The following is a 16,318-nucleotide window of genomic DNA, read 5'->3' as shown; positions in this document are numbered from 1 at the left end:
CCACAACCTCCTTTCGGGCAGTTGTAGAGAGCATTAAGGTCTCCCGTGAGCCTCTTCTTCTCCAGTCTGAACCATCCCACTTCACTTAAGACTGGCGCTCCAGACCCTTTATAGCTTCATTGCCCTTATTTGATCCTAATGTATTTTCATTTCTGCTCTGAAAAGCAGAAAACCTAGAAAGATAGAGCGAGTTAAAAAAATGCACATGCATGATTTACATCAGTGTGTTTGCTGCAGTGAGGCATACATGCAAGAACTGGCCTTTGTGGCCACCGAAGTGCAGAAAGGAAGCACTGGAGCATATATTAACCACTAGAGCTGCTTGCAAGCTGCCTGGTGCTGCCAACACAGCATGGCAAAACACAGTAAAAACTTAAACTACTGCTTGTCCTCTGGGGTCTGCTGTTGAGAGGTAAAAGATTGAGCCAGACCCAAACAGCAAGCTGTGCTCAGTTATGCTGCATGATGTAACTGCCAGAAATAGGCATGGGTGAGGAGGAAGGAGGACAACCTTCTGTGCCACGGTGCTTTGATGACTGTCCTCCCCACTGGGAGTACTGCCAGCAGTCCGGCCTTGTGAGGTGACACCCTACTTTGTTGACTGTGCTATGTAAGTGCACGGCTTTCCTATGAGGGAGGAGAAGAGGGGAAGAAACCAGCATGTGCAAGAGTTCAGTGTGTCAATGAGCAGCCAGCGTAGAAGCTGGCACGTAACTTAGTGCAGCTGGATCAGCCCTTTGGGCATTCATGTTGGCCCCTCAGCGCTAACAGTGGATGCAACACCATCATGCTTTAGTAAGCCACAACTTTTCCTGCAGCCTGGGGGTGATGTTTCATCTACACTGAGGGTAGTGAACACACTTGTTCTCAGTTGGCATGTTGCAAAACAAGGCTTTGAGACGCTGGAGGAAATCTAGATCCTGGGGAAATGGTGTTTTTCTGTTTTCAGGACTGCAGTGCTCGTGGTGTTCACGTCATGAAGACACTGTTATTACTTATGCATGCCAAAATGATGGTTCACAACTGCTTTGAAGTGTAACTGTAGCTATGCTTTCTATGTGAGAGTCTTGACTGCTCCAAGTGGGACAAAATGTTGGTATCAGTAATGTCACCTGGGAGCCATTGGAGTGCTGTTGGAATGGGGAAATCTGGCTCGCAAACAACACGTATTTAAGATTTTAAACTAAGAGGAGTCCTGTATTCATGGTAATTACTTTGAACAACAACAGCTGAAGATGCAGCAAAGCAGTTCTGAACTACAGCAATGTATGGATAGCTTTGGTAACATGCTGAATGTTTCCTTACAGATGGTTCCATCAAGGCCCCAATCCCCACACCGGCACACAGGACTGGCTCTATTCTGGCAACTACTGGGACAGAAACTACTTTAATTTGCCTGATATTTATTAAAACGCAATAAGAAGCCTGTGGCTGATACAAATAAGTCTTAATCTGTTTTAATGTTTTCCCTCATTTTACTTACCTCCTGAAAGAACTAACATGTTATCCAACAGAATATTACGCATCTCCGCAGTAAATCTGGCGGTACGTGACTGCGGTCCTTTAGGTAGGGGATGAACTGTTTTGGCTGGCAGTGGGTCCTACGTGGACAAAGTCAGCAAGTCACCATGATGTACAGCTGCCTGGTTTGCTGAATACACCTATATTAGGTCGTGGTGTATGAGGAACGGAACACCTTGGCTGTTCTGTGGATACCTTCTTTCGTAGATAACATTGGCACAAGCAAAACTGGTTTTATTTATTATGACATGGGAATGTCTAAAAGCACACAAAGTCATTGCAATATTCTGTTCTTAAAGCAAAGAAGGGTGTGTCACTTTTGTACAGAGGCAATTTTTCATAAAGCAACTTTTCTTTTACTGAAGTAACTCCCTTCAATCCTGAGCTCTGGTCAGAGCTCCCAGAAGCGCGCCCATCTCTGGAGCCTTCATGCAGTTGTTTAAGCTGGTGACGTTACTCAGAGGTATTTATTCAATATTTTGTGCAGTGTGTTTTGAATTTTGCTCTCCTTTTTTTGCTACAAGCCTTATGGTTTAAGGAATTAAGAGCCATTTAAACACCTATGGATTGGATTTCAACTGCACACTAATAACAGGTTTGAAAAGAATCTGTTCAATGCACTATGAGTTCTGGTGCCCAGCACCACTGCAAACAGGCAAGAAGTGGATCAGTCTGGGACCCGGTGGGACTGTCTGCACAGTGCAGGCTGCCTGGAAGGAAGCCTTGTGCATCTCAGAGGTAGGAAGGCACTTCAGCGAGGCCTCCTGTGCACAGCTGCTTTAACCCTTTTCAGTGGGGTGCATTCAATCTTAAGAGTGTAAGTTTACACTGAACTGTGTACAGAGCTTCTAGAGGGCGAGCTGTTCCTTGTACAATATTTTAACTGCTGTCTGGAGGTTAGTGTTAATTGAATAATTTAATTGCTACTAAATAAAGGCTTCAAAACTTCTTGCATCTAGTCTAAAGTGAATGGTGTTTGACAGTGGTGACCCTTTCTAAGCCGGCCTCCGAAGTTGCTGCAGTGATGCTGGATAGTGTGCTTCAGTGACCTCTCTTCCTTCCAGTAGGAGCAGTCTGGTGCCAGGAGCAGGGGCAAAGCATTCATTCTGAGCGTGCAGTGAGCCCACTGCTCAAGCCTTGAATGTGGACTAGTGGAACAGCTACAAAGGCAGTGAGATGCTTTCTGTTTTTATTCTGTATGCAACTAGAATTACCCAGGTAGGGCAGTGGTACTGGAGCCATCTGCACAGATGAGGAGAAATGCTTTTTTTTTTGGCTGTGCGTTGCCTGGTTCTTATGGTGAGGGCAAAAATTGGATACCTCATCGCTTCTGCACTCAGGTCTTCACTGTGGCCAGCATTTCAAGTCTTACCCTCAAAGTTGCCCAGCTGTTAAGAGATTTTGAGAGCTGTTGTGTCAGTTCTTCAGCATGCCATCCATAATGGAACATTCCACTCTAAGAAAAACAGAGCATTTAGTTCCTGCCTTCCCCAGAAGATTTAAGAAGAAAACCTCTACTCAACATCAGGTTCTCTTTTGAGGGATTTTTGTTTCCTAAGAATGGATTTTTCTTTTTTCTACTCATTAATACTCTGAGATTGGTGCCTGATGTAATGACAGTCTGTGCTGCACTAGTGTAACTTTCTGCAAGGACATTTATACCTGTGTGCTCAGCCTTGGCTTGTCAGCCTTTTTTTTGCAGCCATACATCATCCAGAGGGATGATATAGCAGCAGTTATCATGGCCTTTTTCTCATCAGCTGGGCTGACAACCAGGACTGGGGCTCCAGTGAGTGTCCTAGCACCTGCATCTTGCTGTGCAAAGACACAGCTAATAGAGTTACAGTCCTGGATGTTATTTAACAGTAGAGCCCATGAAAAGGAAAGGTGCAGCATTTTCCCTTTTTTTTTCTTCTTGCATCGCATAAATTGAAGCAGGTGCTTATGGCAGATTTTTGAGCTCATTTCAAATATTTAAGTTAGACAAGAGAGGGCCAAACATTAGAAAATAGTGGTGGTTGTCCTGCTCCACTTGATGCCACGTCTACAACAATAAAAAGGCAAGAAGGTTAATAGCAGAAACAGTGAATTCCAGATAGAGACTGCAAGTCTTTCTATCTAAATCAAGCATAGCTGCACTTGGTAGAAGCAAGCATGTTAGAGAAGAGATCGGGGATAGAAAGGCAGTTTTGTACACGGCTGCCATAGCTACAGCCTAGAAAAGCAAAGTTACTTATGGTCAAGAGGTTCTGCTGAGCAAGCACTTGAGAACTCACCTATTTGACTAGTATTTTTGAAATTGTGTCTCTCAAACTTCCCCCAAAGCGTTTGTTAATAAGCCAATATTTTTCATTTACAGTCTGCCTAATCTCAATTTTCCCCTACACCATTCTTTACTGATACCTCACAGCTGTGCTGGGACAAGACCAGGAGACCTGGGACTGGGGACCTCCACCATGGAGTGTTTCTCCAGCTGGGCAAAGGCTGAGCTGGGCACATTAACATAGAGAAGGGCTGCTTGTGAGGGCCCCACCAGGAAACGTGAGCACCAGTTTTCTTCATGGCTGCAAACCAATTGGCCTCTTTGGTCCAGCTGCAGAAACTCACCAGACTCACCAAGACAGCACAGGCAACCACCACCATTTTTTATTTTTTTTTTTAAGTGGTAAATCTCACATTAGTGATAGACAGGATATCATTCAAGAAAGTAATCAAAACCTGTTGCACCTTTAGCAATAGTGCAGATGTATTACATCTGAGTACCCAGTATCTGTTTCATATGCCTTGTTTTGAGCAGAACTATTAGGAATCAAGGGCCCCCTTCCCATCACTCTTATCTGTATTTACCCATGGGAATGCAGGATCTTGCCCAGAGCTAGTCCCATTTCTTGACAGATTGCAGAGAGCTCTAACACACGTGCACTGGGGCCAAGCAGATGGCATTCATACAGCAGTTTCTTAGAAGCCATTGCTGCCATGTATTGCACCGATGAAGGTGCTTTTCCATTGCATGAAGCTGAAGGGCTGGGAAGATGACAAGGACCCAGACTTTCTTACCTGAAGCAACAAGCTTGCTCAGTTGATTCCATCTGTGCTATGCCTTCCATTTGCTCAGGCTGGAACACTGCATCATTAGCAATCAGCCATGAGACCTGGCCTGCGTTTAATGACAGCTTTACAGAAGAAAGAGCTTGTCCACTAAAGGAAAGGATTATTTTATCTGGAAACTGCTGCGTGTAGGAAGGAACCTCTGCATCCGTTATCAGTTTATCACTGGTTGAAATGACCTTAGTTGCACTACAGGAAGGCACAGCCTGCAACTCTTCTTTAGAAGGTTGTGGTGGTGGAAGAGATGAGAGTCCTTCCTGCAGGTGGTCTGAGGAAACCTGATTTGTATCAGTTGTTGAAACAAGGACCTGGGTGTTGGAGGGTCCTAGTTCTCCACTCATGGAAGACAAAGGCTGCACTCCTAGTTGTGACCTAGAAGCCTCAGCTGCCGAGGCAGCAGAAACATCTTCCTGAAGAGTCTGCACAGTGGTTGCCACATCCCTCACAAGACAAACAGAACCACTGCTATCATCCACCTGGGCAGGGAGCTGGGCAGGGTCAGAAGGCACATACTCAAGTTCAGATCCTTCAGGGGATAAAGCTCTGTCAGGTCCAGTGGGATGCATGCTTTCTGGAACAGAACTGGTTGGTGATGGGCACAGAGTTACTCTGGAGCTACGTGAAGTGAGGTCTTCAAGATGATCATCTTCCTCTCTGTCAGTACACGATTCCTTTCTCTGGGACTCAGTAAAAAGCAAAGCCTCATTATGATTTGATGTCTTCTCTTCCTGTTCCGCATTCCAAGTTTCTGCAAAGAAATTAATTAAATAAATAAAAAATAAAAGGCAGAGAACAAACACCTAATGGCAATGTATTAGCACATGTTTCCATTTAAGTGAAGATTGATTTCAGCCTAGTCAATCAGATGTTCTACAGCACATTTATGAAGCTTCCCGAGAGGAAGTTTGTTGCTTCCTATTAGGAAGGTGAAAGAAAACTCAGAAAGCACTGGTACCACTTCAAAATCATGGGCTCCTTAACTGTATGCCCAACCCTGCAGCGGTGGCTATGTTCTCACACACTGCACAGAGTTTATGTGCCTCTTTCACAGGTCTAGGTACAGTTGAGATGCAGCCCACATAAGTGAAAACTACTTGCAACCACTCATGTTGGAACATCATCTGAAAATACTCTAGGAGAACAGACAACAATTATCTTACCCTGCTTAAGATCAAATTTTTCAACCACTTCTGTTAAAACCAAATCTGGATTCTCTGAAAACAGAAGCACAAATTAAGCTGGAGTTAAATATGCATTCCAAGAACTTATGCTATTCAGGTAAGGATTGGTACGAACAAACCTTTTTGGAAGTCAATGAACTCTTGGAAATAGGAAGCTAAAAACCCAGCAATGTCTTCTGGTTTCTGTTTTATGACAGCTCTGCTCACACCCTCAAGCAAAGTCTTGAGGCAGCTCAGAACATTGTCTGGAGGCTCCATTGTCACACTCTGAGGACGGCTCACAGCTTCTCATCTGCAGCAAGAAAATGCCTGAGCTGAGCACCTGCACATCCCTGTGGGATTCCAGCAGCACCACGGCAGTGGCCTAGGCCACCACAAACCTTTCTCCAATACTCCCCAGTGCCACTTTCCCATAAAGAATCCAATCAGTGACACCCCCCACGCTGGCTTTTCACGTAGCAGGAAGTCTGAATGGCCAGCAAGCTAGGAAACCATAATGGTAATTCAAAAAATACCCTATTTCCAAAACAGACAAAAAAACACCAACATCACCAGAACAACCTCTTCTCCCTCCCCCATGACATGACAAAAGACAATTACCTTAAAGCAAGGATTCTCAGGGCACACCTGCCATCCCCACACCACCCTGGTGCCTGCTCCCACTGCAGCCTCTCCTGCCCAGGGCTGAGCAGAGTGTGATGTCACAGTACTCATGCATCATACCCATTGACATCCTTCTTCTGAAAACTGTCAGAACTCTGGGTCTGTGAAACTGCACAATAAAAGCTTTCGAGATGTTTAGATACAGATATTATAAAAACAGGGAAAAGTATAACTAGAGCTCAGAAGCAGAAGCAGAAGCAAAATCCAGCCTAAATACTTATAAAAGCTTCAGTCACTAACAAACGCATCTGTTTGAAATGGAAGAGCACAGCATAGGAACTCACAGGAAAAAAAAAACTGACTGGGAACCCATTCACTGTACCGGAACTTGAATGCCATTTTTGGAAGCCATCTTAAGAACAGTACCAGCTGCTCTACTAAAACACACTGGCCTTGGGCCCAACGCTGGGAAGCCTGTCAGCCTAACTGGAGACAGTCACCTCATCCCACCAGCCTTTGACCCAGATGCAGAAGTGACAGTTTCTAGACAATGTTAAAGTCTTATGTGAGCTAGAGACTAATTGATAGACAGAAGTTCAGTGACTTAAGGTCCCAGATAAGCTTTCTGCTTCTGAGAAGAAAAATCAGTTTGTTATTAGCTCTTCATTAAGTACAATTTACAGAAGATAAATCACACTGGTTAGAAGTTATTTTTTTCCCCCAATATGTTACACATTGATCTGAATGAAACAGGGATGGGTGTTACGCAAATGTTTCTTGCTCAACTGAGTCTAGCAATCTCCCTTTCTTCCTCTACACCACTGGAACTTTGTCTTGGAAGAAGTCACATCAAAAGACAAGACAATATTTTGGAAAAAGTGGCAATCAAAAAGTTTGGGGTAATAAGAAAACAAACAGAATTGTCTGTGGCTAAAACACTGGTTAAAATACAGGGACTAAGTAGGTCGTGAAAATCTTGGGTGATAAGGCAAAGATTCTGAGCAGGAGCATGAAGCAACACCGCCTACTCTGGTGACCTTCACTGGGTCCCAGTTGGGGCACCCAAACTTGTTAAAAAAATAAAAATGCAGTGAAATAGGAGCAGCTCAGTATTTAACTCCAAAGAGTTCCTGAAGTGGAACTCGTATCCTTGTATAATCCCACCTTATCTCAAAAGACTTGTAGAAGGCTGGTTTTTGAAGTCTTTTCTACTTACCTCAAAACATCAGGATGAAAGACAATGTTGTATAAACATCTACAAAAACTCTCATTAGCAGAGTTTTGTTTGACAGCTCTGTCAGGATGACAAAGTAGAGGCAGTGTACCTGTACTGCTTACTCCCAAAGCTCAGTGTAGTCTACCACTTACATTACAGACTGCCTCTAGAACCTCTGCTGATCCAATGACAAACATGCTCATGCATATTCAGATGCCAGTGGCTGCCCAATCCCCTTCAAAGACAGCTAAAAATATAACTTCATAATATTAGCTTTAATCTTCTGTTTTTGTGACTGCACAGTTCTTCATGCAATGATTGCTACCACTGTTAATATGAGTATTTAATAATGGCTGGAAAAGGAATTCAAATTTTGTATGTGACGCTCTGCTTTTACTCACTGAAAAGTTCTAACATCACCCTTGTAAAACCCCATACAGCTCTACATGACTGTAATACTTACTGTTCAACTTTCAGATAGCTACAATGCAGTTTGGAAGCAAGAACATGATCAGCTGTTGGGAAAACAGCCAGACTGCTGTAAACTGAAAACAATTCAGTACCACATTTGGGGAGTTTTATTTCAGAATAAAGCATAGCTTTATAGGAATAGCAAACAATCAGAGACAGGAGAAATTAAAGGGTTTGCTTTAGAGTAACTTAGAAGCATTTTTCCAAAGTGTAGGGATACAACAAACACAACTGTGTTGGGTTCTCTTAGAAGTATGTTAAACCTCATTCGTTCTGTGGTTGGTCTCAACATCACACATATAACTCACTTTCTAAGCCAGGGGACTGATACTGTACTGGAAGAGCAGGAGGTGAGGTAATTACTGACTAGAAAGCTTTCTTACAGTCACTTGACATCCCAGAAGTTTTTCCAGTGCTCAACACCACCTTGTTGAGGAAGCCACCAGTTTGAAAGACAAATTCAAGGAGCCAGGGAACAAAACGCATGTCCACGTTTCTTTTAATTTTACTCAGAAATATAAAAGTGCAAGTTCTGTAAATTAACAACATTTACAGTACGTCACAATAAATATGCCACTTTGTGACATCTATAAATTCTAGTTATTTATTTGAAATGAGTCATATTGAGATAAAAACTGCATCAACATCAACAAAAAATACCTGACTCAGTAAAGATATTCTTAACATGTTAACTAGCAAGATGCATATTCTGTTATTGCTATTAGACCATGCCTCCGAGTTCCAAAGTATAAAAACATATCGGTTTGCACAAAATACAGTTGAAATTTTTCTCATCACAGGCACAATCTAACATAAAAAACAAATGTGACATTTATAAAGCAGGAGATTCTCCTACGGAGGGAGAAAAAAATTACAGAAACCAATGGTTCCATTTCAGTGATGATTTGCTAAATCCACAGAAAAGCTGCAACTTGCACAGAGTTAAACCTTTACAGGAATATATAGTGTCTTTTTGGACTCCCTCTTGGCCCAGTGAGCAGAACAGGCCTTGTAATCAAGTTTACTACAATTTGCTAGCTACCTCCAACGTTTGTAGACCCCAGACATCCTAACACCAATCACATGCAGGTGCTTTGTGTCCTGAATAGCCTAGGCTCATGGTATACTTAAGCAGTGTGTTCGAAAGGAATTTTGCCATTAAATGCAATGTTTCTATCTATTTATCCAGAGTGGACTGTGTCCCTGACACAAAATATTAAAAGGTAGGACAAAATAAAATGTCAAGTATACTGAAGACATTTCTTGAAAATTATAATTTGGATTCTAAGAATTTACTATGTATATACAGACACAATATATTGTTCTCTATTCAATACTTATTTGGATTGACCAGTTCAAAAAAGGTTGAACACTCCTTTGTGATTCAGTATTACTGATTAAGTGGAATAGAAAAGCTGACAGCATCCTATCTGCAACACACCTACAGTTTAGAAAAATAAAGTCTCTTCTCCTTCAGGAACTGCAATAGAAGAGTGTAACTGCTCTAGAAGTGCAACCAATTTCCTTTGGCCTACCAAATCCAGTATTACTTTTCTCCTCCATGTCAGTCTTGCTTTAGATGCAACCTCAAAAGCAAATCAATGAAGGTTCTATGTGGGGCAAGGTATGAAACCTTGGCAACACAGCAACATCTTCTGCAACAAGTTAGAAAAAGAAGCAAAACGTTTAAGCTAAGGAACTGTTTAAGGCAACCTGACCAAAGTAAAGATAAGGCTTTTCAAAAATTATTTTTGAAGATATCCAGTTTTCTTGGCTTTGCAAAGTAACACAATTCAATTAACTTCCTGGTCAGATTTCCACTGATAAAAGTTTCTTAAAAAAAAATACATAAATAAATACATGCCTTCGTTACCTTCTAGGTAATGATACTAACTGAATATACAACATAGGGAGATGCTACAGACAAAATGTTTTTGTGTTTTTTTGTTTTGCTTTTTAAAAATCTACAAACAAGGATACAGATGGCCAGTATTAAAAACAATATACATATATGGGATCCTGGTGTAAGTTTCAAGCTCTCAGAGTGTCTTCAGTAAGTCAACTTCAAATGTCAACGCCACAAATTTGGAATATCATGTAGAGACTTAAGATAGCACAGCATTGGTAAAACTACAAAAACAGGGTTGGAGGTGGGTGGTGGGTGTACTGTTTTGTCTGATTTAATAGCTGTAAAAGTCACTGCCATAAAGGTTTAGCAGCTTCAATGGAAAACACGTAAAATTACTGTATGTGGCCTACTTATCTGAATGCACCGGTCAGAATATTAAGAGCAAATTGAAAATCGCCCTCACTATGATTACATGCAAAGCAAAGTGTTTGGCTGGAATGTACCAGAAGCCAAGATCTTAAGTGTTGATAGAATTTGTATCAGAAGTATGAGCCGTGCTGAGAAGGAAGCAACAAATAACAGAAAGGGAATGGGAGGTTTTAAATTGGCAAATTATTCATCATGAATTCACTGAAATAAATCTCTAAAATTCAGCAAGATCTGCTCTTTGTGGCTGAACGGTTTTCCTTCTTTTGTGTTTTGGCTAATGCTTCAAGAAAATACTTGTTCTGCCCATTCCCTTCTTCAACATCTGTACCAACTACTTTTATCGTATTCTAATCAAAACAGAAACACCCCCCCCTTTAGCATATTTTAGATTTAGATCTGCTTTAAAACTTTAAAAATAAAAAAAGATCCCATCTGCCAACATTGAAGTAAGCTGTGTGCTTATTTAGGCTCTCCTGATGAGTCACTGAATAACCGTGTTCCCCTCGGTTTAAACAAACTAAAAAGTGAAGAGTTAAAATACGCAAGGTCACTTAACCTTCTGCTTGGTTGATTTACTTTCAGTTGAAATTGTAGTATTTTACTAAGCCATACCAACTCCTAACCACATGATGAAAGTGTCTCTGGCACAAGTGGTTTCCAGAAGAAAAGCTGGTCTTCCCAACAGCTTTTTTTCTTCTGCTTCATCCTAAAGTGCAGAAACTGTGGGAATGGACAACACAACTTGCTGTTTGTCACTGTGGAACAACTTCCCTTAGAGAAGCTAAGGCTGCATGGATGCGGACGTGCAATCTGTTCTCAAAGTCATAGCCTGTAAATTCCTCCTGAAATTAAAAAAAAAAAAAAAGCATGCAAATATTAGATTCCTTCATTTTAGGATATGAAAATAATTTCACTAATAATGATTAAGAAGTCAAGCTACAAAACAGACTGAAGAGATGAAGTGGAGACTCCATATTGCTATTCATATCTCTGGCTTACAGAAGTTCTAAGTTGGCAAAAAGAGCAGAAAGCTTCAATTTTCAGTGTGTTGTTTGGATCCTATTCAGTTTAACAGTACCTGGAAAATTATGCAAGTCTTATAGCTCAAGAAAGATCCCAACACCAAAGACCAAAGTCAGGGACCAGAGGAACATGTATGAAGGAGAGAGCTGCAGTTTCCAAACTTCTACTGCTGAATCTTTGCCAAAAAATATGGCAAAGTCATAACAGTCCAGCAGAGGTCACTATTGTGAGCTCTAATGACCTATAAATACGTATCTACGAAACACAAATGCACTTCATATACATAAATATGTACCTACAAAGTTAGCATTGTAGATTAAAGGTGATGGACAAGGACAAAACAAACAAAACAACCAACCAACAAATCAAATCACCACAACTTCTCAGACACCCTCCTCTGAGAACAGTTAAGTGTGAAGTGCCTTAGTTTTTACCTTGGCTTGGAGAAGTAAGGTCTTGCCTCTCGGCACGGTCTGCAAAAGGAAAAGACACTGCATTAGAATTGCATTGCAAATGTTGCAGCATGTATCTCAAGTATACAGCCTAGTCAGACTAGAATAGCATCTCTACCTTGAAAACAAGGCATTATTTCTTATTATAGAGTACTCCTTTAATTTAAAGTATTACAAATAAATAAACAAATAACATCTACAAAACAGTTTTTATTATTGACGTAGCCATACTAAAATCTCACATAATATGGTTCTAACCGGGTTAATTTAACAAAGATGAATCAGATCGTATGACAGATCCAACATGTAATTATGAGTCATTTCAAAGTAACATACATTTAACAGAAGTGTGCTTTCTATATGCATAGTCTTCAATACACTTATCCTCTCTAGTAATGATAATTTATAAAATTCTATTCCCATCTTTTTCACAATCATTATAGAGCTCTCAAATATGAACTGCACGATATCTCAAGCTAGTGAGTGCAATCTTCTAAAAACAGCACCACTTACCTCTAATTCTAGCTCCTTTTCCCCACCCAACCCCATCTCATGTAACACAAGCAGTATTTATTCCCTCACCAAGTGCCACAAGAAGTGGCTTCCTTCACACACTAAGTGCTATCTACCACAGCTTCTCAGCAGCAGCTACAAGCCAAGGCTTATTCAGCCCTGAAACACACAACGTGAAGCCTGTTAACTGTGTGCAAATGCTATATATAAAGCAAGAAGGAAAGAGAAAACGCTCCTAATTCTCAGAACCTTCAGATAACCTCACTACCTGCCACCCTTCTACTTAGCAGCAGTTACAACAAGTGTAAACTTGTTGGTGAGAAGGAATAAATAATAAATACAGTGCTTTGCTCATCAAAATCATATAATACAATGGCCTGGGTTGAAAAGGACCACAAAGATCATCTGATTTCAACCCCCTGCTGTGTGCAGGGTCACCAACCAGCAGACCAGGCTGCCCAGAGCCACATCCAGCCTGGCCCTGAATGCCTCCAGGGATGGGGCATCCACAGCCTCCTTGGGCAACCTGTTCCAGTGCATCAAATTCTTGCTTCAGTGCTGACTGTCCATAAACATCACAGCTACAGAAAGACAGAAGGTTTGCACACGTTTATCTTACTGCTACAGAATCAGGAATGTAGCAACTCTGAAGAATCCCAGAGTCTAATGATTCATGTACAAATAAAACCCAGTAACAACTAAGTATTGCGTTACAGTGTTACCAACAGATATATTAAGCTTCTCACCCATCAACTTTGTTTCCTTGCTTGTACAGTGCTGTGCTGATTCTGCCCCACATTTATTATATATATATTTTTTCACAGAGTTTAAAAATAGGTGATACCATTACCTCTGGATTGTCTAATAGAAGACAGCCAAGCTCATAGCAAGCATATGGCTGGATGTACAAGTTGTTTTGACGGCACAGCTCATCTTTAGCAGCCTGCTGAAAGTACTATAATAAGAAAAAAAAAAGACTGAAATAACATCTTAAAATAGAAGATCACTTAAAAATCCAAAAGTACCTCTCAATTTCAAGCATTTGAAATTAGCCAAAGTAACATGAGAATATGTTAACATTTCCAATGGTGCAGATTCTTTAAGCAAGGACGGGGAGGTTTTTGCTAACACTAATGAATCAAGGCAGAATTACTAGTTTGCTTTTTTTTTTTTTTTTTTTTTTACAAGCAATAAGTGGACCATGTCAAGGTTTTTTTTCAACATTATATTTGAAACTATTAAGACTAACAAGGAACTTTAACTTTGGAGATTAAGTACACGGATTATTTCAACTACTTCTGAGGGCGGGGTGGGAGGGAGATGTAGTAGCATTAGTAGCATGTAGTAGTTAGAATTCATATAACAGACTGATCAATAGATTGAAAATTAGCAGTTTGCTTAACAAACTTCCTCAACAGTATTTACTGATTAATAAAATTATAGTTCATAAAATACAACTGACGGTATAATTAACAACTTACCTGAACAGCATCTTCAGAATTTCCCAGGCATTTGTGTATGGCACCGAGAAGCAAATTCCTCAAACCAACAGCTGATGAATCATCAACATCCTGACAAGCTTAATGAAAACATTCCAATAAACAAACAAGATGGATTGAAATCTGTCCTCAGATAAGAATTGCAATCTACAGTGATTTTTTACTCTAATGACCAAATTCGAGCAGAAACTGTGAGATGCCAGTAACAATCAATGTCAAAGTAATTTAGTTTCCTTTAAATACAACCCATTTTGTGTCAATCTCATCAAGCAATCTGTCACTAATGTAATAATTCCTGTCAGGAATGAATTGGCCCTCTGAAGTCACAAGCAGTTGGTGCATTCCTCTCACATGAAGAGAACACATTTCTCCATTTGTCCTTGAATGATCAGCTAGAAAGGTAAAGTTAAGAAACAATCCATTCCTCCTGGTGCTACTGGCAACTGGGTTGTCTCCCAGGCATTGAAAGAAAAAACGTGCAGTCCGTGGTTCAAGGAAAACAGGGCAAAATATCCAAACATTTCAGATACACTTTATCTGTTCTGAACCGAAGGCAAGTGACTGACACAGGAATCCACACTAGATGTACAACTCCAGATGAGAGAATTCTGGCATCACAATTCCCAGTGCTGATGAGTAGCTAAGGCTAATTGTTGGGCCAGACTGTGACTCAGCTGCATAGCGCTGTATTCACTGATGCACATAACCATAACTGAATGAATCAGGCTCCATTTTAATCAGGCTTATTAGCACCAATTCAGAACAGCTGTTACATCAAGGCTAGTTCCACAAGGAACCATTTGCACCTGTCTGCACCATTGCTTCTACAGACCCCAGTAACATGGGTGCCTACAGGTATTTTCAACCCTCAAAAGGAGCTCTGGGAGTCTGGGAACAGTAGAGCTCCTTTAACTTCACGTTCTGCCTCATGTAATAAACTCTGCTTGATTTAAACCAGTTCTGCAGTCACCAAATAACCCACCTATGAATAACTAAGGATTGGCTACACTAAGTATTTGGACACAAAAGTAGCACTGTTGAGTCTCATTTTTATTACAAGTCTCAAGTTACTTGGTATTTTACTTACAAAGATACACGTGGATACAGCTTAATCCCTACAAACCAGAGCTCCTAGCCCCAAGGAAAAGCCCTCAGAAAAGTAAACACTGATCAAGAAGAGAGGCAACAAAGTTAAAAAAAACCAAAAAACTCCATCATCCAGTCATTGCTGAGATACAAATAATGTATAGCAACATTTTTGCTGAGCAAAAAGCCTACCACCAAGGACTGCTGATGCAGACCCATCTGTCAGCGTCAAGCCTTACAAGAAGCTTATCTCTGAATTTTAATCCATATTGCTATGTCACATTAAAATGTGCACCACCAGCTGGGAGCTTATAAGAAAGATCTATATTGCTTTTGAGTATGCAGGACAGAAGCATCAACTGTTTGCAACCTTTAAAATGGACTGTTCTACTGGAAAACTACAGAAAAAAAAAATACTAGAGCTTATTTTTACATGATTAAATCTGATTTCATAAGCTTCACGATTATGTTTTGGGACTAGAAAATTAGGGATACTTCTGCAACTGTTACCACACAATTTAAGTGATTGTAGCAAACGGCATACCTCACTTAAAATAAATAACTGTATCAAGAATCTGTATAATACCTTGGCTCATATGCTGCAGGTTGGAGAGGGAACAGTTTGGAAGGGCTTTCCATAAGTACAGTACTTCAATGGATGCCAGGACACAGAGCTCTTTGGTTGGCATTTGCTTTCTGAATCTATCTGCCTGCAAATTGGAAAGGAAGAAGAAAGAAAGATTTGTCATCTACCCTTCTACAAAGAACACGATACTCATAAACAGTTTATCAAATAGTAACTGCTGCATGAAAGCATTCAACAATTTCCTTAAAAATAATCTTTGGCAAGTTAAAGTTCAGACTATTAAAAAAGATTTTCTATTTAATTTAAGGATTACATGTTGATAAAAAGCAAAGCTTTTTTATTTGCAGCCTAAATTTGTTCTCTTCTGTTTCACAATCCCAAATATGTACTGATGGCATGCTGACATTGCAACATCTGAAAATCCTAAATTGGGTGATACTCACAAGACAAATTTGGCTTTCAAAAAGAATCATGGTTATGACATAAAAAGATAAAGAGTAGGAAAAACAAATCTAGAGAGAAAATCACAATTATAGAATGCTTTGGGTTGGGAAGAGACCTTTAAGATCATCAAGTTCCAACCCTCCTGCTATAGGCAGGGATACATACCTCTAGACCAGGTTGCTCAAAGCCCCATCCAGCCTGGCCTGAGACCTTCCTTTGTGTATCTGTATCTTTAATATTTATTTCAGCTGAAAAGCCAATTCACATTTTGTTTACCAAGTCTTTAAAATATATGACACTACTTTTGTTTCCTCCCCTGAATCCTTCCCGTTAATGC

At 40.5% G+C, this 16,318-nt stretch overlaps 3 protein-coding genes across 7 annotated transcripts in view; 1 reads left to right on the top strand and 2 right to left on the bottom strand.

Annotated features, from left to right (window-relative positions):
* OSBPL1A (oxysterol binding protein like 1A) overlaps positions 1-2,475 on the top strand; it is a 72,873-nt gene extending 70,398 nt beyond the window's left edge. For all 5 annotated transcript variants that reach the window (XM_052704796.1, XM_052704798.1, XM_052704797.1 and 2 more), the window contains one exon: positions 1,308-2,475. In XM_052704796.1, coding sequence (XP_052560756.1) covers positions 1,308-1,410 — 103 coding nt within the window. In that variant the 3' untranslated portion in view covers positions 1,411-2,475. The remainder of the gene's footprint in view (positions 1-1,307) is intronic.
* Positions 1,996-8,464, bottom strand: CABYR (calcium binding tyrosine phosphorylation regulated). Its single transcript, XM_052704803.1, has 4 exons — positions 5,930-8,464; positions 5,790-5,843; positions 4,579-5,377; positions 1,996-2,977 (listed from the first exon to the last, which is right to left on the bottom strand). The coding sequence occupies exons 1-4, from the start codon at positions 6,066-6,068 to the stop codon at positions 2,938-2,940; spliced, it is 1,032 nt and encodes a 343-aa protein (XP_052560763.1). The 5' UTR covers positions 6,069-8,464; the 3' UTR covers positions 1,996-2,937.
* Positions 8,465-9,941: 1,477 nt separating this feature from the next.
* TTC39C (tetratricopeptide repeat domain 39C) overlaps positions 9,942-16,318 on the bottom strand; it is a 31,783-nt gene continuing 25,406 nt past the window's right edge. Inside the window, exons 10-14 of the mRNA XM_052704801.1 lie at positions 15,538-15,661; positions 13,848-13,945; positions 13,217-13,321; positions 11,836-11,874; positions 9,942-11,220 (exon numbers count right to left, since the gene is read on the bottom strand). Of these exons, the coding sequence (XP_052560761.1) occupies positions 11,131-11,220; positions 11,836-11,874; positions 13,217-13,321; positions 13,848-13,945; positions 15,538-15,661 (456 nt within the window). The 3' untranslated portion in view covers positions 9,942-11,130. The remainder of the gene's footprint in view (positions 11,221-11,835; positions 11,875-13,216; positions 13,322-13,847; positions 13,946-15,537; positions 15,662-16,318) is intronic.

The sequence above is a fragment of the Tympanuchus pallidicinctus genome, unplaced genomic scaffold (assembly GCF_026119805.1).
Source record: "Tympanuchus pallidicinctus isolate F22 unplaced genomic scaffold, pur_lepc_1.0 scaffold5, whole genome shotgun sequence".
Lineage (NCBI taxonomy): Eukaryota > Metazoa > Chordata > Aves > Galliformes > Phasianidae > Tympanuchus > Tympanuchus pallidicinctus.
Note: the sequence above shows the minus strand (reverse complement) of the source record. Positions and strands in the feature narration are given on the sequence as shown.